Genomic DNA, 27,977 nt, shown 5'->3' with positions numbered 1-27,977 from the left:
TTACTTTCAAATTTGGTGTTATTGGGGTAAAAATTTATACTTAGAAAATACTTGTTTTTCACGGAGAATTCTGCAGCTTCCTCCCCTTCCCCCATCATCAATGTCTCTTTTCTCAGGAGAAACATCAGATGGAGTGAGTAAGTCAGTTCACAAGGTCTTTGCTTCCATGCTTGGAGAGAATGAAGATGATGAGGAGGAAGAGGAAGAAGAGGAGGAGGAGGAGGAAGAAACACCTGAGCAACCCACTGCTGGCGATGTATTTGTATTGGAGATGGTTCTCAATCGTGAAACCAAGAAAATGATGAAAGTAAATTGTTACTTATTTTGGTATTTATAAACAATGAAGAAAGTGACATAGTAATTGAAAAAGAAGTCTGTAAGTTAGACCTGGGAAACAATTCAAACTATATGAAAGGAAATACTATGACACAACTGTTGTTATTTGTTTATTATGTTTCCTATTAGATAATGTTTATATAGCCCAGCTGCTCTGGAGGCTGAGGTAGGAGGAGCACCTGAGCTTGGGGAAGACAGGGCTGCAGCCTAGGTGTCAGAACGAGACCCTGTCTCAAAAGAATAAATACAATACAATAAATAAAGTCAAAGCAAAGTGGCTCATTTAAACCAATCAGGCCATTTATTTTCTAAGAGATGCTAGAAAGGTGGAATCTAACAGACACACAGACACAACCTTAATTATTGCATGTGTGAAAATGGACTGCAGGTTTGCTATTCAAAGGTCCATACTGGTGAGGCACAGTGGTTCATGCCTGTAATGGCAGCATTTCAGGAGGCTGAGGCAGGAGGATTGCTTGAGCCAAGGAAGTTTGAGATCAGCCTGGGCAACATAGTGAGGCTCTGTCTCTACAAGAAACTTTTTAAAAAACTAGCCAGGTGTTGTAGTGCACTCCTGTGGTCCTAGCTGCCCTGGAGGCTGAGGTGGGAGGATGCTTGAGCCCGGGAAATCAAGGTTGCAGTGAACTGAGATCACTCCACTGCACTGCAGCCTGGGCAACAGAGTGAGACTCTGTCTTAAAAAATATGTCCATGTCCATACTATAACTTGATACTTTTTTAAACAAGTTCATTTTGAGTGGATAAATTTGAAAGAAAGGAGATCTTCAGTAGATTACATCATAATCCTGGAATATAAATCCATTTTGCAGCATCCAGCTCTATATTTGTTATTATTCTAATTAGTAATTTAGTAACTCCTGACCCTTTTTTTTCCTGCAATTGAGTTTTAGACTTTTTTTTTTTTTAATGAGACAGTCTTGATCTGTCACCCAGGCTGGAATGCAGTCGTGTGATCTTGGCTCACTGTAACCTCTGCCTCCCAGGTTCAAGCGATTCTCATGCCTCAGCCTCCCAAGTAGCTGAAATTATGGGCGTGCGCCACCATGCCTGGCTTGGTGGCTAATTTTTTTGTATTTTCAGGAGAGATGGATTTCATTATGTTGGCCAGGCCGGTCTCGAACTCCTGGCCTCAAGTGATCCACCTGCTTCAGCCTCCCAAAGTGCTGGGATTACAAGAATGGCCAATTTTGACTTTATAAACTTTAATGTTAAAGAGTCAATTGGAATTGCAACTATTTAGTTCTGAGTTTCGAAAACTGAAAATGTTTAAAGGAGAATTTCAGTTTTATTATATTCTATTTTTATTAATATGGTTGGAACTGAAATCTAAGACTTCACTATATTTTAATCTAAATGTCATTTTTCTTCCATACAGGAGAAAAGACCTCGGAGTAAACTTCCCAGAGCTCTGAGAGGTCTCATGGGTGAAGCCAACATTCGTTTTGCTCGAGGAGAACGTGAAGAAGCGATATTGATGTGCATGGAAATCATAAGACAAGGTGTTTTCTGTGGGGATTTTACTAATAATAGCAGTTTAATAGTCTGACTTAAAACAAATGGGGTAGCACCTCACAGTACTATTTGGAAAATATGTTCAGAAGCTTAAGGGTGATTGTGGTAATGGTAATTGCCACTTTTCACAAGAAAATGAAAATCTCAGAGTATGATTCAATGAGATGTCATTAATATTTGTTGAATTTCACAGTTACTTTTTTTTTTTTAAATGTTTCAGTCGAAGGATTTAGACTTGAATTGTCAGTATGGCAAATACATTATATTAAAACCACTTGAAGAGCTTTCTTTTATCCTTTTGTTTTCTAGATCATGCAGTACTAGATGACGTTATCTATTTTTTGGTAAAAGACAGTTTAAACTTGTCATCTTATCAATTAAATGATGCGTCTTGGGCATATTGAATGATACCTTCAGTGTGGTTTTTTTTTAAACTACTTACTTATATTTATTGTTTTCTTTCCTTGATGTGTTGCCAAATTATGCTCTGCAGAGTGGTTTGGATAGCTGTAATACAGTGAACTTTTATCTTTTCAATAGTTTGGCATTTCTTTTTGGTTAGACTAGGGTCCTTTTAGAAGTCTTATGATAATTTCCTGTATTATTCATTAGAGTAATTTGAGGCTATTGCTTAAGATTAAACAGACTTTTTCTTTTAGTATATTTCATTTGGTTCCTACTTTCCAGTATTATTTGTTCCCATTAATTTAGTTTATAATTGTTTCTGACAAAAATCATTGACTTTAATACCTCATAATCTTTGAGTTTTGTTTCAGAAACAGTATTTCAGAAATGTAGATTAGCCAGTCACTTTGATATCCATTTAGCTGCTGCTTAGGGATCATCTGTTCATTCATACTATACTCCTTGGTGTGGGAGCTAAATCATGAAGATTCAGCCCCACTGATGTGGCTGGTGTTTATTGGGATGAACTTGCTGATACTGAGCCATGTTTATCCTGAGCAAAGGGGGATTTTCATGAGGAAGATGTGGTAGAGATTAGGATTTTCATGAAATTATACCTTGCTTAGAGAAAGCAATGCTTTAAAATGCTAAAATGTATGAAAATAAAGCAGATGTAATCTAGCATTTATTTTAACTCGTCTTAAGCAGTTTGTATAATTCTGCTAGAGTGATTTGAAGAGTTTAGGTATTTAAAAAAAGACACACAGTTTGAACCATGGGATTGACATCAACTCAAGCCTCTTCTCTCAGCCAATGGAATTTATTTTTTTAATTTGTTATAGCTCCTCTGGCTTATGAGCCATTCTCTACTCTTGCCATGATATATGAGGACCAAGGTGACATGGAAAAATCATTGCAGTTTGAGTTGATTGCTGCGCATTTAAATCCCAGTGACACAGAAGAATGGGTTAGACTGGCAGAAATGTCTCTGGAACAAGACAATATTAAGCAGGCTATTTTTTGCTATACAAAAGGTAATTAAAAAACATTTTTTTTCACTTTTATAAGATGTTACATAGTAGGTTTTTTGATCATTGTATTTGCTACTCTGGAGTGTTATTTTGGCTGAGATAAATTTGTTTCTATTGTCTGGTATTCTAGAGGTATTTGGGGTTCCTCTCTTCTCATGTTTGTCAGGGACTTTTTGAGTGTTGTGAGATAATACAACACAAAAGTTGGTAGATGAATAGTACCTTCAGTTTCCCACTAAGATCGGTGTTGGTTCTAAGCTGTTCCTTGAGGATTAACATCAGACTAGATTGACCACATTAAGAAGAAGATTACTATTGAGATTCAGATTCTATCTGGTGTTACATCAAACCTCGTCGAGTTCCTATGAAAATACAATTATTCAGAATAACTCCTTTTGTTTCATTGATGAATTAGTTTGCTTATTAAATTTTCTGAGAAGATGATGGATCACACCCAGGTACCATGCACCCCTTTTTGTGGTAAATAATTTGTATTTCTTTCTTTTTAGCTCTTAAATATGAACCTACCAATGTCCGTTATCTGTGGGAGCGATCAAGCCTTTACGAACAGATGGGTGATCATAAAATGGCCATGGATGGTTATAGGCGTATTTTAAACCTTTTGTCTCCATCTGATGGCGAACGTTTTATGCAGCTGGCTAGAGATATGGCAAAGTAAGTTTGGAGTGTAACATATCTAGTTGCTGCTGTTAATCTTATTTTGCAAATCAAAGCATATATTTGGAATAGAATGTACTTTTCATTGAAGTTCAAGAAGTGTTTTGCCTTATGTATTTTATTGTTTTGTTTTTTGAGACAGGATCTTGCTCTGTCACCCAGGCTGGTGTTATAGTATAATGTCGTGTTTATAGTTCACTGCAACCGTGAACTTCTGAGCTCAAGTGATCCTGTCACCCAGCCTCCTGAGTAGCTGGGACTACAGGTGCACGCCACCATACCTGGCTAATTTTTAATTTTTTTCTGCAGAGACAAGGTCTTGCTGTGTTGTTCAGGCTGGTCTCGAACTCCTGACCTCAAGCATTTCTTCTTCTTTGGCCTCCCTAAGTGCTAGGATTACATGTACGAGCCACCATGCCCAGCCCTGTTTTTAGGTTGTACCGAATTTTCAGTACTTTTCTGTTTCCAAGTCAACTGTGGCATTGCTTAGAAAATTGTGTATATAAGGTTACATTTCAAGTGCTCAGAGGTTTAAAAATGGGACATGTCCTAAAAGGATGAGTAGGTTCTCAGGTTTCCAAACTTAGTTGAAATTGTGTATATTTGCAATAATGAAAAAAGTATTTTTTATTGCAGATTTGCCAATGAAATGTTAATGGTTTGGGATCTTCTATTATTTTATCTTGAGCCAGTATATAGTATTTTAAGACTATAAAAATTCTCTTACAGTTGGCAGATTATTGACTGTGGTATATATTTTATTCTAAAATATGCCCTACTGCATTTACTTCTCTGGTATGCTGCACAGCAGAACAAAGGAAACATTTTTGCTGAGTAATGCCTTGTGATATGCTTTCTATTCTAGGGATATCAGACGATATTTTGTTCTAGGAGTAACCATCTCCATCAGGGTACATTGGGGTGACCCTATTAATTCTATAGCCTTTATCACAATGATGCTTAGCTGTGAAACTGTCCCTTACCCTCCCAGGGATGGGTTGCATAGGACTACTAGAAAACGTTTCTAGGAAATTTGCTGAGGCAAGGCAACCCTAAGTTGATCCCTGATGGAATACCATGAGCACTGAGGGTCTTCTCAGGTTATTTGCTGTTAGTTAAATCTGTGTAGCTGTCACAGTGGTTAGTCCAGTAGCCTTTGACTTTGTGAAATGTTAGGTGGCCTATGATAGTAAATTGGTTTTCCATGTCTATTAGATATAATACTTGTTTGGGAAAGAGTGATGATTGTCAGTTCTGCCACTGCCATTGAGGTCTTTCCTACATGGAATTCTATCACTGTAACTTCTGTTTAGGCTTTCCCTTTGGTCCCTACTTTCCCTCCAGAAATATTGAATATATCTTTGGCACTAGGTACTGTACAGGAAACCAGGGTATCTACTGTTGAGCAAGTTTTAAAAATCCCATTCTTGTATAGCTTACATTTCAGTGAGAGAGATAGGCAATAAATAAACAGCTAAATATGTAGTACATCAGATGTTGATAAGTGATATGAAGAAAAATAAAGCAGGAAAAAGGGATAGGAATTTGATGTGTAGGGTGGGGTGTGTTATTTTAGATAGAGTGATTAGAGAAGGACTTAATTCTCTGTTTTATGGTCCTACTGACTAAAGGTGCATTGAAGTAGGTACGAGAACAGATATTCAGGGAAGAGTATGACAGGTAAAAGAAATAGCAAGTACAAAGTATGGTTAGGGAAGCTGAAGAATTAAGGGGAGCAGTGCAGAGAGGTATCAGAAGAATAGATCTTTAGCCCTTTTGGGCTATTGTAAGGGCTTTGGCTTTTATTCTGAATGAGTTTGGAAGTCACTGGAGGGTTCTGAGTAGAAAAGTGACATAGTCTGACTTAAATTTTAAGTGCATCAATTCTGGCTGCTCTTTTGAGAACAGATTGAATAGTGGAAGGGCAGAAGCATGGAGACCAGTTAGGAAATTATTATAGTGATACATAGAAGGGAAAATGGTAACGTGGACCAGGATGTAAGCAGCAGGAACTGGTACGAAGTAATCAGATTATGTATGTATTTTGAAGGCTGAGCTCTCAAGATTTTCTGATGTATTGAGTATGAGGGGTGGGTTGGGGAGGTGGACAGGGTGTAGAGGACTGAACCCTAAGGCACTTCAGTGTTTACAAGTCAGGAAGAAGAAACAGCTGGGAGACTAAAAGGAAATGGCCAGTGAAGTAGGAGGAAACTGAGAACAGCATGATGTTCTAGAATTTAATTGAAGAAAGCACTTCAAGGAGGAGGAATGATCATCTGTGTGAGATACTGCAAATAGATCACATAAAATGAGCATTGAGAATTGACAGATTTAGCAACAAGGAGATTAGAAATATTGGCAGAGTAGGGAGAGGCAAAACTGATTGGATTAGGTTAAAAAGAGAATGGTAGGTAGATGTGCTGGAAATATGTGGGATGTTCTGATTTAATTCTCTTTCCTTCGTAAACATATCAAGAAAGGCCATCAACTGAGAGTAGGACTGGGAGACTGCTGGCGGTTTGAAGAGAGAGAGAAGATGTCAGTAGTTGTCTAGGACATTACTGCCCCACAGACTGGCAGTATTTGCATCACCTGGAAGCTTGTCAGAAATGCAGGATCTCAGGCCTGCCCCAGCTCTACTGGATCTGAGTATGCATTTTTACAAGATAGCCAGTTGATCCATATGCACATTCAAGTTTGAGAAGTACTGAATAGGTACTAGTAATACTGCTCATCAATACCATGGACCTGCTTGAGGCTATTGGTCATCAATTTAGAGTGAGACCAGTCGACATGGTCAGCTGGCAGGTGGTGGTGAAGAGTAGATATAGGTGTATTTTAACCAGGCTTGGGGTTTTATTGAGTGATTTTGATCAAGGGAGAGCAGGGCAAGAGGACTGAGGATGTATGCAAAGGAATAATTATAATGTTGGGCCTTGGAGAAGGAAGAAAGTGAGCCCAGGCAGGGTGTAGACGATGGTGAAAAAGTGGTAGGACCTATGCTTTGTAGATCTGTCGAGGTAGAAGAGTTGGTATTGGATTACAAGAGGGAATGAGCTGGAATGATAGGAGGTAGCTTTTGGAGAGTGAGATGCTTGAAATTATAACACTTACTGACACTGCACATTTTTTCTGGATCAGTTTTGATTATGATTTTAAGGAAATACACATTCCTCTCAAATTCTAAGAAAATGAAAATCACTGTTCATTGTTAGATAGCCTAAGCAAGGAAGTGAGTTTTATAATTGGAATTAAGTAAATATTCATCCATTTTGCCACCTTTTTTTTAGGAGTTACTATGAAGCCAATGATGTTACTTCTGCTATTAACATAATTGATGAAGCTTTCTCAAAACACCAGGGCCTAGTCTCCATGGAAGATGTTAACATAGCAGCTGAACTATATATTTCTAACAAACAGTATGACAAAGCTTTGGAGGTAGGAATGCTTATGTGTTTCTCTGTTAGGTTTTGAATGTGTTTCTGTGTTCTAGAAATTCTTAAAAATTGGCAGTTCTTCGTTTTAGTTATATATTAAATTAAGTATATATTTAAACTCCATATGGAAACAAGTGATTTTCTAGATTTTATAGCAATTCAGTATGAAATATGAAGTATAGTTACATAATAAAAAATATTGCCATTATCACAGGTGCTAAGTATGTCTGTACTTCAGGGTAGTAGGATTAAACAGTCAGATGAATTGCTGTGATTTGGTTCTTAAGCTGGTTGGGGGAAAGTAGGTTGGTTTGATATAGAGAAGTTATATACATTGGGTTTGCATTAGTTAATAGGATATTAAAATGTTAATGTGTCACAGGGTTTCTCATTTTTAAAAGACTTACAGTTTCTTTTTATAGCCCATCTTTATATTAGGGATTATCTGAAATAACTGTACAAATCTTCGCATTATGAAAAGGTTTTTCATACATAACTATTTTATTTCCTTTCTTCTGTCCCATTCTTTTAGGTAATTACAGATTTTTCTGGAATTGTGCTGGAAAAAAAAACTTCAGAAGAAGGCACCTCAGAAGAGAATAAAGGTTGTAGTTTCCTCTGCTTAGGAAAGTGTATATAATCCTCTCTTGGTCATAAGGTGGCGTTTTATGGTGAAAATTTATTTCATACTGTGGTGAGTTGATAATGTTCTCATAATAAGTTTTCCCAAGAAGAATTTTTTTCTGAGAGATTTCATATCTTGTGAGTATTGACTTACAAGTCATCTTTAAAAAAATTTGTTTTGAGTCCCTTTTATTTCTTAGTATGTCCATTTGAACATGGCATTTTCATTGACAGTCTTTTTCATTCACTTTTATAGGAAAAAAACGAATTACTAAAGTTTATCAAAAACCTTTAGCACTGAAGCAATTTGATTTTCAAATAGGACCTAAAATGCTCTTATTTAAAACATTCTACTTTAAGCTTAAGCATTCACATAATAAGTAGAAGCTAATACGATTACCCTACATTGTTTGAAAACTCAAATGTGTAATTAATGATTGGGTTAGAAAGTTATACCTAAGTGTGGCTTGCAGAGTCTCTTTGTACCATACTCATTAACTTATTCTGTAAAAATACTAACATTGAAGACCCTATATCAAGTTGTAGCAAAATTGATCTCTATGAGCAGAATATATAACCCGGCTCTTGTAAGAGAATTGCTGTATAGTACCTTCAACCCCAACCCTGTGAGGATTTTGATGGAATCTGCGGAAGGGGCAAGTGAGCTGGTACTGAGTCCTGCCTGGTTCAAAACAGCTCCCTCCCTGGCCTGTCATCATGCCTAAAAAATCCGTCATTATGTAATCCTTTGCGCTAAGGCATAATTATTCAAAAACAAAAACTGTTATTTAAAATATGATCCATCCTAATGGTGAGTAGTAATTCACTTACACAAGCCAGTCTGTGCTAATTCATAGAGAGTAAGGCCCAAGGTAAGATGTGGGACAGATAAATGTTAAAGTGGACAGTTGTTGGGGAGGGAAACCCAGTTCAATAAGTTTCTTGTAAGGGACTGCTGGGTGTGTGGAGAATACGCAGATGAGTATGACTTTTCCTGTTCTCAAGGAAATGGAGGGGGGAAGAGGCGTTCAGATGAAGTGCATACAGTTTAAGAGTTGTGTGATAATTTCTGTAGCAAAGTTGATGTTACGGAAAAATAGAGGGCAGTGTACAAGGATCAGAAGATGTTTATAGAGGCCCAGTTTAAGCAGATACCCATGGAGAGTGTGATCCAGACTGAGTCACAGGGTATAGGAGCTCTGCTTGGAAGAGCAGGACCAGATCGCAGTCTGTGGCTGGGGCTGTTGATCATCAGGGTGGTGTGAATGAGTAGAATAAGGAGTAGAAATTGCAGATGGAACATGGATTAGGGCACGCGAAGGAGGCTTTGCCAGTTTCGATACTTTATTAGGACCTGGCCTAGGTACAAGCCAAGGCCCAAGTTATTATTTTACTGCCATAATTTCTGTTTAAGATTTTTCTTAATTGTGTTGAAAATCTGTGCTTTGTTTTGAAAAATATTAGAGAAATATCAAGTTCTGTGCAAGTTTTAACTGTAGCTATAATCATTTTGTTGTTTAATATATTTTACTTTCCTCCCTCCCTTCCTGGTACATATTAACATAAATCAACAACAGGTTAGAGTTTAAGTAGTGGCTTCTTTGTTTTTTAGTATGTAAAATAATGGTGCATCTGAAATCTGGCAGCTGAGAGTTGATGAAATACCTTTAAAGAAAAAGATATGTCCAGAAGACTAGGAAATTAAAACACATCCCCCAAAGTGAGCAAAGGTAGTTTTTTAGTATGCAGTTTTAAAAGGAGACCATTTATTGGTAGATTATGCATTGTCTGTCGATGGTCACATTTTTAAATTCTTCTAAATGTGAAAGACCTAATGGGAGTTCTGGAAAACAAAATATCAGTGACACAAAGACAAGCTTTTTAAAAGATAGTGTTGTGAAATGTTAGTTAATAATCTATAAGCTGTAGGGGCTATAAATATATATGCTACTTTCCTTAGCATTGTCAGATTGCCATTAAAGTGTCTAAATACTTACTCTCAATCTCCATACTTACCTGATTGAACTGTTAACAGTTTGTGTACCTGCACAGGTCCAAGACTATAGTTTGAGTAGCACTGCCCTGTAGCATTATTAAGTGACCTTCTTACCTTTTTAAATATAGTTGGTCTGAATTCTACATTGTCTCATATTGAGATTGTGACACCTGTTTTTTTTGTTTGCACCTGCCTGCTATACCTTTGTCCTTTCATTTTCAGCTTTCTTGAATCACTTGATTTTAGGCATACATCTTGTATTCAACATAAGGTTGAGTTTTACTTGCTGATTTGATAGGAAAGCAGGGTTTAGACTTACGCATCTATACACACTATATCTTTAAGGCCTATGCTGAGATTTAAAGTATTTCATATACTATACTTTTCTTGCTGAAAGTTAAAACACGTAAATATATTTTATTGAACAGTATCTTAGTCTGTTTGGACTTCTATAACAAAAGACCTTAGACTGGGTAATGTATAAACAACAGAAATTTATTGCTCACAGTCCTGGAGATTGGGAAGCCCAAGGCACCAGCAGATTTGGTGTCTGGTGAGGGCCCTTTTCTCATAGATGGTACCTTCTTGCTGTGTCCTCATGTGGCAAACGAGACAAACAAGCTTCTTCAGACCTCTTTTACAAGGGCACTAATCCCACCCACATAGTCACCTCCCAAAAACCCACCTCTTAATAACTTCACCTTGGGGGTTAGGTTTCAACACAGGTATTTTGGTGGGACACCAACATTTCAGACTGTTAGCAAACAGCATTCCTAGAAAGAAAAAGTGATACAGTTGGAATATAGAACCCATACATGATAAAGATAGAATCCCATTTTAGTAAAGTCAAAGGCTCATTAAAATGACTGCATTGTGTTTAGTCCTTAGACAGGTGACCTTAGGTATTGTCTACAGAAGAAATATGTTGTGGATACAGCCTTGAGTCAGACATGGTTCTTGTCCTCATGGAGCTCAGGGCTTAGTGTGAGTAAATTTACATGGTAGGTAAATTCTGCTCTCTCGTTGAGCAGACTAAATATCTCAACTGGATTGCTGATACCAGTTATTGTCCTAGAACTCAGTGATAAAAACAGTCTTTTAATTAAACTTGTCCAAATCCTCCTATAACTTGGTAATTTTAGGCAATCTATATTGCCTCCCCTCAGTGTTCATGAGAGATTGGCTCCAGGACACCCCTCATACCAAAATCCTTGGATCCTCAAATTCCTTACATAAAATAGTGTATTATTTGCATATAACCTATGTATCTTCTTCTGTATACTTTAAATCATCTCTTGAAGTAATTTTTTATTTCACCACTTACGCGACATCTGTAATGTCCTCTATACTTCAGGTTTTCTGAAACAAAACATGTAAACTTATTTGGAATTTATTAGACTTTGCAAAATACTTTAAATGTGGATAAAATTCCTTTAATTTCCCAGGGCTTTAAAATTATTTTGCTGTAATGAGGTTTTAGAAAATAACACAGTATTATTTTATCCTTTTCTTAGCCTGTTTCTAGTGAACACTAAAAAGAGACTTTTCAATTCAAGAAAAAAAAAAGAGAGGGTTCATATATCCTCATTATTTTTGTCATTTTAGTTCTCCGTAGTTTAGTAGAAGGTGTGAAAGTAAGTTTCGCATAAATACATAAGGTGTGAGAAATAGAATAGGAAGCATACTTGCTACCAAAGGACAGACTCAGAGAGATATAAGAACTTATTACTAGAGTTGACCACACTAAGAATTGACTGTAGAATCTTTTGATTTGATTGAAATAAATGAGGCCTTACATAGAAGATACACATCTTAAGCTTGCATATAGGAACTGCTTCTTGTCTGTGTATTCTCCAGCTCCTGAGAATGTCACCTGCACTATACCTGATGGCGTGCCAATAGATATCACAGTGAAGTTGATGGTCTGCCTTGTACATCTCAACATTCTTGAACCACTTAACGTATGTAACAAGATCTGCACTTGAGATACTTCAGATCAAATGCACCATCTGTTTTCTTTAGATGTCAAGAAATTATAACTTGACCCTAGAGTTTCACATTTCTTAATAACCAGGGAGGTAACAGTAAGCATCAAATAATTTTGTATGAATACATTATGAAAACTAAAATTGTTTTGCAATTGGGCTTACAGTAATTTTTCTTTTAAAATAACAATCTAAAGATCATAATTTGAGATTGTCTTTAGACAATTTGAGATTGTCATTAGACAGACAATTGGTAATAATTCTGACAGCTATTCTTTTTTGCTGACTTTGGACCAAGTATATTATTGAAAAAAAAAAAAAGTACTTAGCATCTACTTTGTAAACCTTAGGATAAGGTATTGAGTAAAATATACAAATCCATACCCTCATGGGTTGGGATGCTTTTTTGTTTTAATGGGATTCGATAATAAAACAAATAAATAACATACACAGGACACTGGCTGCTGATAAGTGTTCTGGAAAAAAAGGAGGAAAATAAGGAATATTGGGGGCAGGGAAAAGTTGCAGTTTTCAGTAGGGGATGAGGTGACATTTGGCTGGGCACCATGGTGCACACTTAAAATCCAAGCACTGGGAGGCTGAGGCGGGTGGATCTTTTGAGCTCAGGAGTTCAAGACCAGCCTGGGCAACATGGTGAAACCCTATGTCTACAAAAAATACAAAAAATTTAGCTGGGTGTGGTGGCACACACCTGTAGTGCCAGCTATTTGGGAGGTGAGGTGGGAGGATTGCTTGAGCCCAGGAGGTAGAGACTGCAGACCCTGTCAGAAAAAAAAAAAAAAGGTGACATATAAATAATGACCTGAAGGAAGTGAGGAGGTAAACCATGGGGATATCTAAGGAAACAGCTTTCCAAAAACATCAGCAGACACAGAAGCCCTGAGGCACAGGATGTTGTGCTGGTTAGAGGAAGAGCAAAACAGATTAGCTGTGTCTTAGTTCCTGCAATGCCTGTCTTTAAACAGATCCACAAAATGTGTTCAATGGGTATGAGTTATTTAAAATAAAGATGCAGAAGTGAACAGAAAATTGATCATATAAAGCTGGTTTTATTAAGCCTTGCTCCTTTTCAGCTTGCCTCATATAACTGATATGTAGTTTAAAAAGAGAGCTATAGACTTTGGGAGGCCGAGGCGGATAGATCACTTAAGGCCAGGAGTTTGAGACTAGCCTGGCCAACATGGTGAAACCTTGTCTCTACTAAACATACAAAAATCAGCTGGGCCTGGTGGTATGCACCTGTGATCCCAGCTACTCAGGAAGCTAAGGCACGAGAATCACTTGAAGCCAGCAAGCAGAGGTTGTAGTGAGCCGAGATTGTGCCCCTGCACTCCAGCGTAGGTGACAGGGGGAGACTTTGTCTCAAAAAAAAAAAAAAAAAAAAAAGAAAAAACCTATAGATAGATGTGCACGTTTGTAATCAATGTTTAACATCAGGCTTTTATTTGTGGTCTAGCCTCTCTTGACAACACTAGTAGAACAGAATCCTGAAGATATGGGAGACCTATACCTAGACGTTGCTGAAGCTTTTCTGGATGTTGGTGAATATAATTCTGCACTTCCCCTCCTCAGTGCTCTTGTTTGCTCTGAAAGATACAACCTTGCAGTAGTTTGGCTTCGTCATGCAGGTAACACTTTCTTGTGGGAGGAATAAGTTTTAATCATATAAGCAGCCAAGAACTTACTTTCCCAAGATGGTAATAATTATTATAGTGCAAGTATTTCTGGTTTCAGGGGAGTTTTTTGAAAGTCAGTGTTTTAAATTGTCTTGCTAGGCTACTAAGTGATTTCCCCATCACTAATGCTTTGGAGGAACGATTCACTTAATGATGCCAGAGTGAAGTAGAAGGACTCATTTCCCTTAAATGCCTGTCTTGAACCTGTCTTAACCATAGGCTCTGGTTTCTAGTAAAGGATTGTCAGACTTGGGGCAAAATCTAATTTTGAAGAGTTTTTATAGATTTAATATGTTATTTTGGGAAAATTAATATATTTTCAATGCTCTTTGAGCCACACATGCTTAAAATTAGGTTTTATCAGCCATTTATTACACTGTGCCTAAGTCCATAGTAATCTGAAGTGAATCATTTAGACTGGAAAAAATAGCTTAAGAAACATGACTAAATCTTTTGAAGAAATACATGAAAGCAAAAAGTATCCTAATAGGATTTCTTACTGAGTTAACATAAAAGACGCATTAAAAATCGAATAGTCTTGGTTTCAAATACTGTGTGATGGCAGAAAACTCTAATGGCTCTTACATGAAAGCAAAAAGTATTCTAATAGGATTTCTTATTGAGTCAACATAAAAGACGCTTTAAAAATCGAATAGTTTTGGTTTCAAATACTGTGTGATGGCAGAAAACTCTAATGGCTCTTAAGTATTACATGATGACAGAAAGTTGTCTATAACTAGAGAAGCATTGATTGGCATTTTGGGTCAGTAGTGCACTCACATCATAGATATGAACTAGGAAAGAGCGCACTTAATGATTAAGATAACACTTTTCCGTTTAGATGAATGAATATGAATACAAATGTAATACCATTGTGAAAAGTTGCATTATTTGTGAAATTTGAATTTTAAAGACATGAGCAGGATATATGAGTTTTTATTGCCTTTCTAATTAGGGCTGTGATATTGAAACTGCTCCTGTGTTACTAATAGTATATACTTTAAACATCCTATTTAGTCATGATTCTGATAAATGCTGTTTCCATTTTGAGCCCCTGTGGCTTGAGATGAATGAAAGGTAAAACTCAGAGTCATCTAAAAATCATAAAGAAATTTGGGATCAGTATATAAGAAAGATAATTAGAGGAATTCAGTACTTGCAACATAAAATAAAATGTTTTAAAGTGAAAATGAGAAAATGTAAGAAATGTCACTGTGATGATCCATCCATATTAGTATTCTTCCTTTATCAAAATTTAACCTAAAGATGATGGTCATCATCTAATTATAGTGAAATTATTATTTTAAAGTAAAATGGGCTAATAAAACATACCTGTGGGTTACACTGGTCTGCCAATTGTGCGCTCTGGTTTATATATGTGAAGATGTTTACTGTAGTATTATTAATTAAAGTTTAGAAACAACCTAAATGGCAAATAATATAATTAAATAATCAATTTGATTATCATGTAACCATTCAAGATGCCAATGAAGACAGTGTTTAAAATGTAATTCTCAATGAATAAAGCAGAACCCTAAATTATATGTATACACTGATTACTCCTTAGCAATTTAAATTTATGAGAGATTAATAGAGATTTATGAGAGATTAATAGAGATTAGGGATAGTTTTAAAGTACTAGAAATACGTATTCATCTCTTGTTATAATTTTTTACATTACTGTATTTCTTTTAAAATGGAAAGTAATTTTGTCCAGTTTACAAATCTGTAGTTCATATTTATGCTTTATTTTAACATTGTCTTAGAATGTTTAAAGGCCTTAGGCTATATGGAGCGAGCTGCCGAAAGCTATGGCAAGGTGGTTGATCTGGCCCCACTCCATTTGGATGCAAGGATTTCACTTTCTACCCTTCAGCAGCAGCTGGGCCGGCCTGAGAAAGCCCTGGAAGCTCTGGAACCAATGTACGATCCAGATACTTTAGCACAGGATGCAAATGCTGCACAGCAGGTGGGCCATGTCACATAGAGGGAAGTTTTTCTTGGTACATTATATTTTAGAACTTTCTCCTCAGTTAAGGATGTCTTTACAGCTTATAGTCAAAATTTTATTTTAGTGTATTAAAATGTTTTGAAAATGATTTTAAGTATTAGGTTTCAGCCACTTATTACAAATGATAGTTTTAAAATATTGGCTCTTAATTATTGTGAAAGACCGTAAAGCAAATGTTATTAAAGTTTGGTTTTTAAAAATGTTTCTATGCAAATAAAACAATTTATAGAAAAGGAATCTTGTTAGGCTCATCATCATGTGCTTATTTGTTTAGGAACTGAAGTTATTGCTTCATCGTTCTACTCTATTGTTTTCACAAGGCAAAATGTATGGTTATGTGGATACCTTACTTACTATGTTAGCCATGCTTTTAAAGGTGGGTAATGATCTTTCTTCATGTTAGCCTTGTTGACTTTTAAAATGTTTAATATTTCATTTAAACATAGCTTATACTACTTGGTAATTGTTTTACTTCATTAAACTCAAACTTTTTAAAGTGAAAGATAAAAAAAAGCTAGAGATTATTAGTATATGACTGAAAGTTCTTGACAGTAGCTTAAGTGAAAATCTTCCCTAGTACATATTTAGAAAAGTGAGCACCATAGTACTATCAGATATTGGCCCTGTAGACAGAACTATGTGCCAAAATTACTCACTTTGCAAAAGTATTTTCCAGATCTAATATTCTTTCTGAGTCTGGCTTATTTGCAGGGAGGTAGCTCTATGGGTGTGTCTCTGGGGATGTGTGTGTATACATTGTTATAATGTTAATGTGAATTGCCTTTTTTCTTTCTGAGGTGAGGAATGTGACCAAAATTCCTTTGGTAAGAAAAAAATAAGTCAGTTCATTCTAATTTTAGCTTTTTAATGTAGTAATTTGGTTTTTTTTTCTTACTGAGGGAGCTTTCAGTCTTGTGGCACCTGTGACCCATAGGTTTTCTTTAAAAAATTATTGTTTAGAGCTGGGTATGGTGGCGTGTGCCTGTGGTCCCAGCTACTCGGGAGGCTGAGGTGAGAGGATCACTTGAGCTTAGGAGTTCAAATCCAGCCTGAGCCAACATAACAAGACTTTGTCTCTAAACAAAAAAGTTATTGTTTAAAAAATCTGAAATGTTCATCTTTAATTCAGGTAGCAATGAATCGAGCCCAAGTTTGTTTGATATCCAGTTCCAAGTCTGGAGAGCGGCATCTCTATCTTATTAAAGTATCGAGAGACAAAATATCAGACAGCAATGACCAAGAGTCAGCAAATTGTGATGCAAAAGGTAATAACTTCATTTGCATTATGTTATATAAAATTTGGCTGAATTGAAAAAGACTCATGAAGTAATTAATTGAAAATACCCTTTTCAAATAAAATGAGATTTTCTAATCTAAATCTCTCAAGTGTAATAAACTCATTCAGTGTTAAAAAGGAAAGGCTAAATGTAAATACTTTAAAAAAATTCAAAGGAAAGCATCTGCTTGGATCTTCCTGTGAAAGAAGTAAAACAAAACTTTGACTTTTTAAAAAGAAAATATAGTTTAAGAAATTTGTGTAGATTAGATGACAGTATAGATTATTTGTCCAGAGACCTCACTTATATATATTCCATTCTCTATGAAATAATTTTTAACAAATGTAGCAATAGTCATAGAAACTCTGAAAATAAGTTGCTGTGAGACCTAGTCTCAAGTAATATAACTTTAAAAGACGACAGCTTCTACCTCTGCAGCTTGTGTTTTCAACCATGTTTCCTTATGTTGTATTTTTCTCTCTGTGTCATCTGCCTGTTTTCTTCCAGTGATTCCTCACTGGAGGTCCACGGTTAGTTTTTCTTAGGCTCATAAGGTTTTGTTTTGTTTTGTAAATTTTATCATGGTGAGGATCACATTACACTGGTGTACCAGGATAGACATTTCATCATCTTGCTGTGTTCTCTTCAGTTATTATAATTAAGGAATGTGTAATATTCCATTGGATAGTGGTTCCATAATTTATTTAGTCATTTTCTTATTTTTTGACATATGATCACTTTTGACAATTTTCTTTTATAAGCAATAATGTAGTGAGCATTTTCATAGATACAGATTTGTCCATATTTTGATTGTTTAGGATAGATTCTCAGAAGGAAAATTATTGGATCAAAGACAGTAAAATTTTTTATGGCTTTTGATATTTCTTAAGGGCTATAAAAGGTAGGCTTTTTACAGAGAAAGGAGGTTGTTAAAGAGACATTTTAAGGCAGAGAAAATTGAGATCAGAAAAAGGTAACAACTTGAATCTCAAAGTATGAATTTGAAGTCTTTTGCTGAGCAAACATTTGAATGCCCATATGTATGTAATCCTCTATCACTGGGGTCCCCAACCCTGGTACCAGTCCGTGGTCTGCTAGGAACTGGGTCGCGCAGCAGGTTAGCAGTGGGTGGGCAAGCGAACATTCCCACCTGAGCTTCCCTTCCTGTCAGATCAGCAGCAGCGTTAGATTCTCATAGGAGCACAAACCCTATTGTAAACTGCCTATGCGAGGGATCTAGGTTGCATGCTCCTTATGAGAATTGAATGCATGATGATCTGTCACTGTCTCCCACTACCCCCAGATGGGACTGTCTAGTTGCAGGGAAACAAGCTCAGGGCTCCCACTGATTCTACATTATGGTGAGTTGTACAATTATTTCATTATATATTACAACATAATAATGGAAATAAAGTGTACAATAAATGTAATGTGCTTGAATTATCCTGAAACCATCCTTCTCATCCCCGGTCCATGGAAAAATTGCCTTGCATGAAACTGGTCCTTGGTGCCAAAAAGGTTGGGACCACTTCTCTATGGGACTGCAGTCATAGAAAGTACGCTTGTTCTACCCTGGAGGAGATACATCCTAGCTAACATGGAAATGCAGATGGAACTAGCTGGAACTTGTAGAGAACAAGTCCGAATCAGATGCCTGGGAATGCAGGTGGTTCAACTGGCAGAGTAGAAAGAGGTAGTATTGAAGGAGTGTAAGCAACCACCCCTTCTCATCTTTGTCCGGAGAGCACTGGCAACAATTTAGGCTCATGGTTATTAAGCTTATCTTAAAATTGATTATGTGAATTTTTCTAATACTGCTATTTCTGGAAATAGTGTCCTAACTGGTTTTCATTGGTCTCATTTTAGCAATATTTGCTGTGCTCACAAGCGTCTTGACAAAGGATGACTGGTGGAATCTTCTGTTGAAGGCCATATACTCCTTATGTGACCTATCCCGATTTCAAGAGGCTGAGTTGCTTGTAGATTCCTCATTGGAATATTACTCATTTTATGATGACAGGCAAAAACGCAAAGAACTAGAATACTTTGGTCTGTCTGCTGCAATTCTGGACAAAAATTTCAGAAAGGCATACAACTATATCAGGTGACTTCTCAGTTATTTATTTTAATTAGATTCTTTAATAGAGTAAGTAAATGTACTTTGATTTAGAAGCTACTTTACTTTTGGCTGTCCTATTAAACAATAAACCGGTTAATTCAGTTCATTGGTGATTCTCAGTGGCAGTGTATGAGAAGATGCACTCTAGGACCAGACTTTCTGGGTTCAAATCCCAGCCCTGACGCCTACTGGCTGCGTGACCTTAGGCTAGTTAGGTAATCTCTAGTGCCACAGTCTTCCCACTTATAAAAGGATATCATACTACTGCCATCTCATAGGGTTATGATGAAGGTTAAAGGAGTTGTTATGCCTTCTAACAATGCTTGGCAAATATTATTATTATTATTATTTTTTGAGATGGAGTTCGCTCCTGTTGCCCAGGCTGGAGTGCAGTGGCATGGTCTTGGCTCACTGCAACCTCTGCCTTCTGGGTTCAAGCGATTCTCCTGCCTCAGCCTCCCAAGTAGCTGGGATTATAGGCGTGTGCCACCAGGCCCAGCTAATTTTGTATTTTTAGTAGAGACGGCATTTCTCCATGTTGGTCAGGCTGGTCTCGAACTCCTGACCTCAGGTGATCCGCCCGCCTCGGCCTCCCAAAGTGCTGGGATTACAGATGTGAGCCACCGTGCCTGGCCAATGCCTGACAAATATGAGTTATTATTCAGTACTGTAGCTATAGTGGGCAAGGAGAGAAAAAGTGAAACCTAAACCACTTGCTTCTGTTTTAGTTTAAAAGTTTTGTTGAAAGTAGAAGTTAAGATGTAGAAACACTAACTTAAGCAGCATTTTCTGGGAAAAATCTTTTATTGCGTAGGAGAGTTTTGCTTTAAATAGATTGAAACTGTCTGCTTTTCCTTGTTGGAGGATGGTACATTTCAGTGCTGGTAGGACAGCACTGAAGGGTTTCATTTTTAGAAATCAGGAAGATTTTTACATTGTTTTCTCCCTTAACCCTCTTCCTGCAATTTTAGGATAATGGTAATGGAAAATGTCAATAAACCCCAGCTCTGGAACATTTTCAATCAAGTTACCATGCACTCCCAAGATGTACGACATCATCGCTTCTGTCTCCGTTTGATGCTGAAAAACCCAGAAAATCATGCCCTGTGTGTCTTAAATGGACACAATGCATTTGTATCTGGTAGTTTTAAGCATGCGCTTGGTAAGTGTCCTGGCACGTGACTTTGTAGTGCATGAACAGTGTGGTGAAGAGCCTAGCCTCTGGAGTGGAACTGTCTGGGTTAATTAGCAGCCCCACTGCGACAAATTATTCTACCTCCTCCTGTCTCAGTTTCTTTATCTTTAAAATGGAGATAATAATTGGACCTACTTTGTAGATTATTGTGAAAATTAAATGAGTCAATATAAAGAACTTAAAACAGTGCCTAGCACATATAGTAAGTGGATATAGTAGCAAAAATAATAATAATTACTAATATTAATATTTGTTATTCTTATTAAGCTTTGGTTGTAAAAGGCTGATATAGGTCTTATAACATTCATTTTAAAGGTCAATTCTCCCTGCTTAGGCCTATTTTTAAAATGATTTTCGTTAATTATGGATGCTTTTGCCACCTGATTTTAATTTGCTATATGCAAAACGTATTCAAGATTTGCTGAAAGTTCATTCCTTTAGGAGATAAGTCTATATTAAGGTTTATTTATGTGGTGCTTACTAATTCTAATTAAACTCAAGGAAACTTCATTAATCATTTATAATAAGGAATTTCTGTAATAAGGAATCAGAAGTAAACAAGTATTACTTGCAGAGTCTCCTTTAAAAAAAAGAAGCAAACAAATGGAAAAATAACTAAATGTTTAAACTTAAAATTAGGCATGCATGTCCGACTGCCTAAAAGCTGGTGTTGCCAGATTTACTTCTTATGAGTAAACTATGGTTTTTGGCTATTTAATACTTTCATGATTCCTTGTGTATGGCTAGTATTTTTATCATTGTTCGTCCAGTAACCTCAAACATCAGATGTTGAAACATTCCTCTTTTGTGTGCGCTTTGTGGAATTGTTTTATATTAAGAAAATATAAATATTTTATTTTCCTATATTAGAAACTTTTACAAAAGGTTAAAATCACAGACAAATGGCAGTGTACCATCTATGCTGCCTGTGGTGCCGTTCCTTCCAGAATAGAAGCCAGAAGGAATAGAAATTTACATCTATATGTGATACACTATATGTTATTCCTCTATGAGAAAAACTTGCTTAAATTCCCCTACTGCATATGATTAGACTTTTGACAAGAGATGATTATATATATGGAATACATGTAATTCATAAAACCCCAAATTCTTACTGTATTATTGGATACCTTTAGCTTTTTCAGAAAAAACAAAATAATTGCTACTTTTGGGAAAACAACACCCGTAGTCTAAAAAACAAAACAAAGCTTTCCTCTTCTCACCTCCATGATCCACCACATTTGAATTTATAAAACAGATCAACTGATTCTATGAAAATGTTCCCCAAAACACACATCCTCTATTTTCAAAATAGATTTAAGGTCATAAAATAGATTTAACTATTGCAGCTGATAAATTGTTTATTTTGGAAGTATTACTTTACATGAAAATGTCTAGCTGTGCCTAGAAAAAGTTAATTTAGTTCCTCATATTAATCTTCATGGTCAGCATACATTCATGGGGAACTTGTTCTAATTATATTTTATAAATTATTTTAAAATTTAATTTAATAGGTCTCTGGTTGATATTTAAGATAGAATGTCCACCTTATATATGTTAAAATCAGTAATGTTTGTTTAGCCTTAAAAGTGTTGAAGAAATAAAGAACTCTGTTCTTGTCACACCGTCTGACACCACTGCTCGTTTTCCAGGACAGTATGTGCAAGCCTTTCGCACTCACCCTGATGAACCTCTCTATAGCCTCTGTATAGGCCTAACCTTTATTCATATGGCATCTCAGAAGTATGTGTTACGGAGACATGCTCTTATTGTACAGGTAATTCATTCAAATTTCTCGTTACTTGATCTGTTTCTTAAAAATGAATATACTTAATACTTTTTTAAAAATCCTGCTTCAAAAGTAATACACAATGCTCAGTACACATGACGGGAGTCCCCAACACTTACCCCAGTGTTCAGCACTCAGCGCATAGTTATACTCATGGTTAAGACTTACTACGGCGATATAGTAAAGGTACACAGCCAGATCTTTAGGGACAGGCAGAATCTGGAGGAATGCACTGGCAGGCTTCCATATGTCTGGTGCCTCAAGGTCTCTAGCTATCTTAGGTACTGAAGATTCACTTAAAGTAGTTTAAACAAAATAATTATACATCCAATAATATGATTGTGCCTGTTTCCTTACACCATCACCAACAAATTGTTCTTTTAAAATTTTCTTTGGGGTTCTTATCATAATTTCAAATTATGTTTCGTGTTATCTACTTTAATAGCATGCCTCTTCTAATAAGAGTATAAAGTCCAAGAGATCAGAAATCTTGTCTGTCTTGTTCACTACTCTGCCTTCAGCACTTACATTTCTATGATTTCATTTTTGTATGTTTGATGTTTCCAAAATATGATATGGTATAGACATGTCTTTTATGAAATAGGTGAGAAAGGAAAGAAAATGTTGACTTGAATGGAGTTGCAGGATCTAGTAAGAAGCTTTTGTTTCTTTTAAAGTAAAATGGTTAAAATAAAGCCTGCATTAAAATGGTGATGACAGTTGAAACTAGGTGTGGGTTCATAAAGGTGGTCTCTTTACTGTTGTATATTTGAAAATTTCTATAATTAGTTTTTAAAAAAATCTGAAAACAAACTTCTAAATTTTCCTTTTTTATATTCTATCTACCCCTTAAAGCTTCTTTTCTTCCTTAATGGATACTATTTGCTGTATTAAGTAATGTAGGATTGTGTATAAATTAAATGTAGTGAGCGCTCATTTTGTGCCAGGAACTGGGGACATAGCAGTGAGTAAGTACACAGGTGGAATTTCTTGCCCTCATAAAATTGTGGTAAAAATTGATAGGAAAATCTTACGGATTAACTCATTAAATATGTAAAATATGTAGTTTTTGGGCTTTGTAGGACAAAAATTCATGTACTTCAAGGTAATATGGAAGCTAAATTTCAAATTACTTCTATAGTTAAATAGGAGGTTTCAGATGGTTGGAGGTAGAGATGAAACAAGAGGTAATGAGTATATGGAAGTTCATTGGACTAATCTCTTTTGTGTATGTTAAACATTTTCCATAAAAATTTCTGAGAAGCAGGTTTTATTGTAAATAGCATCATTTCTGAAACTGTTCTCTTATTTTTCTTTCTTCCTGCTACAAGACTATAGTTTTCTGTTATACTACCTAAAAAAAAAATTTTTTTATGGTTTATTATCTTTCTTACCTTTATATTGTATTAAAAGTAATATCATTCATGTTTCCTCACTTCTACCTTTATTTAATATTATATAGACAATGAGTACATTGGGCCCTTTAGTGATTGATTTAAATGTTTGAAATATAACAAAATGTTTGAAATGTAACATAATGTCAAAATAACGCTTTTCTTTTCCATTTAAACTGTGTGTTTTTGGCTGGGCATGGTGGCTTACACCTGTAATCCTTGCACTTTGGGTGGCCGAGGCAGGTGGATCATTTGCAGTCGGGAGTTTGAGATCAGACTGGCCAATATGGTGAAACTTGGTCTCTACTAAAAATACAAAAATAAGCCAGGTGTGGTGGCGTGTGCCTGTAATCCCAGCTACTCAGGAGGCTCAGGCAGGAGAATCCCTTGAACCCAGGAGGTGGAGGTTGTAGTGAGCTGAGATCGCACCACTGCACTCCTGTGCGATAGAGCAAAACTCCATCTGGGAGATCAGAACAGAATAGAACAATAGAATTTGTTGTGCAGTTTTTAAATTTGATAATTCACAGTACCGATAAAATAAAGTGGTTGCCCACATTGTCTAGTTTTTAAAATCACTAAATATTATTTGAATAGTCTTTCAGATTATCCTCTTGAATTTGTTAAACATTTCTTAAAGGGCAGCAAGTAATTCCATTATTGTATTAGAGGACCTAGAGGTTCATTTGCATTACAACAATTCATCTGAGATTCCTATTCCTTTTTTCCTCATATTTTTGTCTTTAAATTTGTCTTGTCATTTTTAACTATGAAGACTTGATATTTCTTTGCAATTAACAGTCAAATAGTCTGCTGGTACTTTCAGTGGAATAGAGGTCATAGTCACACAAATAGGTTATTTTATTATGCAGAAAGTATGATTTGTATACTGAACACGAGTATTACTACCCCTAAATAATTCATTTTTATTATTTACCTATTTATAAAGGAAAATTTGTGACCACTTAACTATATAGCAGATCATCTAGAGAATAATTACATTTTATATTCTATATTCATAAATTAGTTGATTTATTCTTAATTATCTGGTCATATATTTGATTACTCAGTTAGGACTCTTGGACCTTTGCAATTTGTAATTTCAGTGGATGATAAAAGCGGAAGCTGTATTAAAAGGGAAAGTGAATATGGGAAGAGGTAAAGAAACAAGTTGTTTTTTGGACTGTGTGACCCACAGGGAGTCAGCGTCATTGTAGCTGTGCTCTGAAATAGTTTCTCCATAAATTTTTGACTCAGAAGCTTTCAGGAGAAAAAAGTCCAGTTTTTTAGGTTAAGAGGTTATTAATTAAGGTCCTGAGAAGTAACTTATAAAAGGTAAAGGTACAATTTACCCTAAAATGTTAAGTATACTCAAGTGAATTTGCTCCTGAGAGGAAACCTTTGTACATTATCATTATTTTATATCTTGCTTAAGCTTTTAGGCATCAATCTCACATCAAAAAGTTTATTGGCCTATAACGGCACAAGCCAACTTGAAATTATTTTTTAAAAGTTTTGTGTACTTGTAGATTATGAATCTCTGGTAGCTAGTTGTAACGTTTGGCTTTGTTTTCTGTGAATATTTATCCCTGGCTAAAAAAAATTCTTACATCTTCAAAAGAGCTATAATGTTGACACCTAACTACACCATAATACTACAGAGTAATAGCAGATATGTTTTAAAAAAATATTTGTATTTTCAGCACCTGGTAATGCAGTGGTCTAGTACGTCGTTGTCAAATCAGTGAAATATTGAATTATCTTTCTCTTTTTGGTTAGGGCTTTTCCTTTCTTAATCGATACCTCAGTTTACGTGGGCCCTGCCAGGAATCATTCTACAATTTGGGCCGTGGCCTTCATCAGTTGGGGCTGATTCATCTTGCAATCCACTATTATCAGAAGGCCCTGGAGCTCCCTCCACTTGTGGTAGAGGTATTGTACATTTTTAAAACTGAGACACTTCATTTCATCTGTCTGTAGATAAGTGCAGTTAGTTAATTCCAGACAGTAAATAATAGCTTCTGTATTAAAATGTATTTTCTGTTATTCAGTACATTTACATACTTACGTTCAGCAACAGTTAGATCTTTGACATCTGAGCCTCAAGACTTGACCAGCAACCATGTGAACAGCTTGTGGCTGTGAGCATTTTAGTCCCCAAGGTAGTTCCTATGCTTTACAGACAGGAACTGGTAGACGTAACGTCTGAATATTGAAGAATATTGGGACTGTTTCCAAGTGTAACTCACATGTTTCTTTATAAAGATGAAAGACCAGTATTAATGTTTATTTTTAAGATAGGGTAAAGTGTTGCCAGTACTATGATGATTTATGTTTAAAGTCTGATTTTATTTTAAATCCTGAAATAGGTTAATTTTGAATATATTTTATGTTAATTTTAAATGTATTTTAACATAGCACTGTATTAGAAAAAACTTTAAAAACTCTTAATCCCTGTATTCCCTCACAATTGTTTTCTATTACTGTTCAGTTTAAACAAATGAATATATATTTTATAGTGATGCTGTTTTATATATATACTATTTATGTATTGTATACATATATGTCATACATATTTTATATTTATGTATATGTATAAATAGGTGTATATTCATATTCATATATACTTTTTTTATATGTATAAAAACACTATTGTTTACTCACACCATTTATTCATCTTTGCATTTAATACTTTAGCCCTGTCAATATTACTTGAGGCAGTTTTTCAAATACACCTAAGAGGTTGTTTATTAAAGGTTGTTTTATACAGTGTTATTTCATAAATATTGTTAAATCTTGTTACTTGAGCTTTATAGGTATCATTTTTAATTGTTGCAGATTTTTTTTTTTAGTTGACCCAAAATTTTTGTATTGGGGAAGATTAGAAACATAGGTCTAATCTATTCCACTGAATTCATTGCTTTGTTATATATGTGGGAAAAACTATAATACCCGTGAGGTAATATTATAGTCAATTTGTTGTATCCCTCCCTAAACCTACACTTTATATGCCTTTCCGTAATAGCATAGGAATTTTTTCCCATCTGGTCATTGGTGTTCATTTAATATTATGTTATTTTTACACAGAGAAGTTTTTTATGAAGTCATACGTATCTTTCCCTTTATAGTTGCTACTTTTGCTATAATAAAAAGGACTTTTCCTACTCAAGATTATATTATCCCATTGTATTTTTTCTTTTATGGATTTTTTTTTTTTTTTAAACTCTTAAATCCAAAATTCATCTGGCGTTTATTCTGCTGTAGTTTGTGGGTGAGACTTTAAATTACTGGCTAGACAGTTAAAACATTTGATAATAACTGTTAACTGAATCAGCATTGATCCAAGGTATATGCATAGTTTTATAATTTTTTTTAGTATATGAGCTTTAATAGCTTTTGAAAACTTATAACTATTAATTTGCCGTAAAATTGTCCTGGTTGACAGTTGGAAATATTAAACATAAGGGTATCTTTTTCTCCCTAGGGTATAGAAGTTGACCAGTTAGACTTACGAAGAGATATTGCCTACAACTTGTCTCTCATTTATCAGAGCAGTGGGAATACCGGAATGGCTCAAAGGCTTCTGTATACCTATTGTTCTATATAAAGCACCGCAACTGAGAATGGAACAATGGCAGCTGCTGTGTGAGGACCAGTATCTTCTGTCTCAGGGCTTATTATTCGTAACTCCAAAATAGAAATGACAATTTCAGAATTACCTAACACTGTATTTATTTTTAATATGTAATAATTATCTTGTGGTATATATGCAAAATTATTCCTACAAAAATTTGTATATTCTGTCATCATTTTTCCTTTCGCATTCTATAGTGAAATTGTTCCCAGTGCTGAAATGGACATATAAGCCTTTGAGCTAGCTTGGAGTTGAATACACTATTTTTAACTCACTTTAGCTTTGTATTTAATACTATAGCTCTGTCAGTATCACATGAGGCAGTTTTTCAAATACGTATAAACAGAGGTTGTTTATTATTAAGGGGAAGACAAAGTGGGACTCTTGATGATGTCATGACCATGATAACTAAGCACCTAAGAAAATTATTTAAAATAGTTATGTCGTAGGTAGAAGACAAATAATTTAGTCTTATACTTTTCACCTGCATGTATCTTAGCTACCTCAACTGAAACATGGGAGGCTGGGCTTAATTCAAAACATTGCTCCAAGGCAAATAAAAAAATGCTTCATCTATATTTGTGGTTGATGAAAAAATAGAGAAGAGCTTGTTCAATAACAGGACATGGTTTCCATTTCAAGATCACAAAGAATATAAGACTGGGCAAGTAGTACATATGGAATAAAGGACATACTCCTGATTGATAAAGTAAAAACACGACATAAAAGCCTTTTACTCATCTCCACTATTACATGTTTTTGAATTTAAGTTAACAATACTTTTTAGATATACTGTTAGCTTAATAACTTTTTTTTTTTTTTTTTTTTTTTTTTTT

At 35.5% G+C, this 27,977-nt stretch overlaps 1 protein-coding gene across 1 annotated transcript in view; it reads left to right on the top strand.

Moving 5' to 3' along the window:
• GTF3C3 (general transcription factor IIIC subunit 3) overlaps window positions 1-27,716 on the top strand; it is a 34,351-nt gene extending 6,635 nt beyond the window's left edge. The window contains exons 3-18 of the mRNA XM_017869301.1: window positions 117-307; window positions 1,733-1,856; window positions 3,117-3,308; window positions 3,815-3,980; window positions 7,274-7,421; window positions 7,953-8,025; window positions 11,898-12,001; window positions 13,503-13,674; window positions 15,489-15,691; window positions 16,008-16,109; window positions 16,863-16,998; window positions 18,877-19,114; window positions 20,101-20,291; window positions 21,977-22,101; window positions 25,287-25,439; window positions 26,992-27,716. Coding sequence (XP_017724790.1) covers window positions 117-307; window positions 1,733-1,856; window positions 3,117-3,308; window positions 3,815-3,980; window positions 7,274-7,421; window positions 7,953-8,025; window positions 11,898-12,001; window positions 13,503-13,674; window positions 15,489-15,691; window positions 16,008-16,109; window positions 16,863-16,998; window positions 18,877-19,114; window positions 20,101-20,291; window positions 21,977-22,101; window positions 25,287-25,439; window positions 26,992-27,114 — 2,441 coding nt within the window. The 3' untranslated portion in view covers window positions 27,115-27,716. The remainder of the gene's footprint in view (window positions 1-116; window positions 308-1,732; window positions 1,857-3,116; window positions 3,309-3,814; window positions 3,981-7,273; window positions 7,422-7,952; window positions 8,026-11,897; window positions 12,002-13,502; window positions 13,675-15,488; window positions 15,692-16,007; window positions 16,110-16,862; window positions 16,999-18,876; window positions 19,115-20,100; window positions 20,292-21,976; window positions 22,102-25,286; window positions 25,440-26,991) is intronic.
• The last annotated feature ends 261 nt before the right edge of the window (window positions 27,717-27,977 follow it).

This window comes from Rhinopithecus bieti, unplaced genomic scaffold, assembly GCF_001698545.2.
Source record: "Rhinopithecus bieti isolate Rb0 unplaced genomic scaffold, ASM169854v2 scaffold_2572, whole genome shotgun sequence".
NCBI lineage: Eukaryota > Metazoa > Chordata > Mammalia > Primates > Cercopithecidae > Rhinopithecus > Rhinopithecus bieti.
The sequence above is the reverse complement of the archived record's forward strand: the minus strand, read 5'-3'. Positions and strand labels throughout refer to the sequence as shown.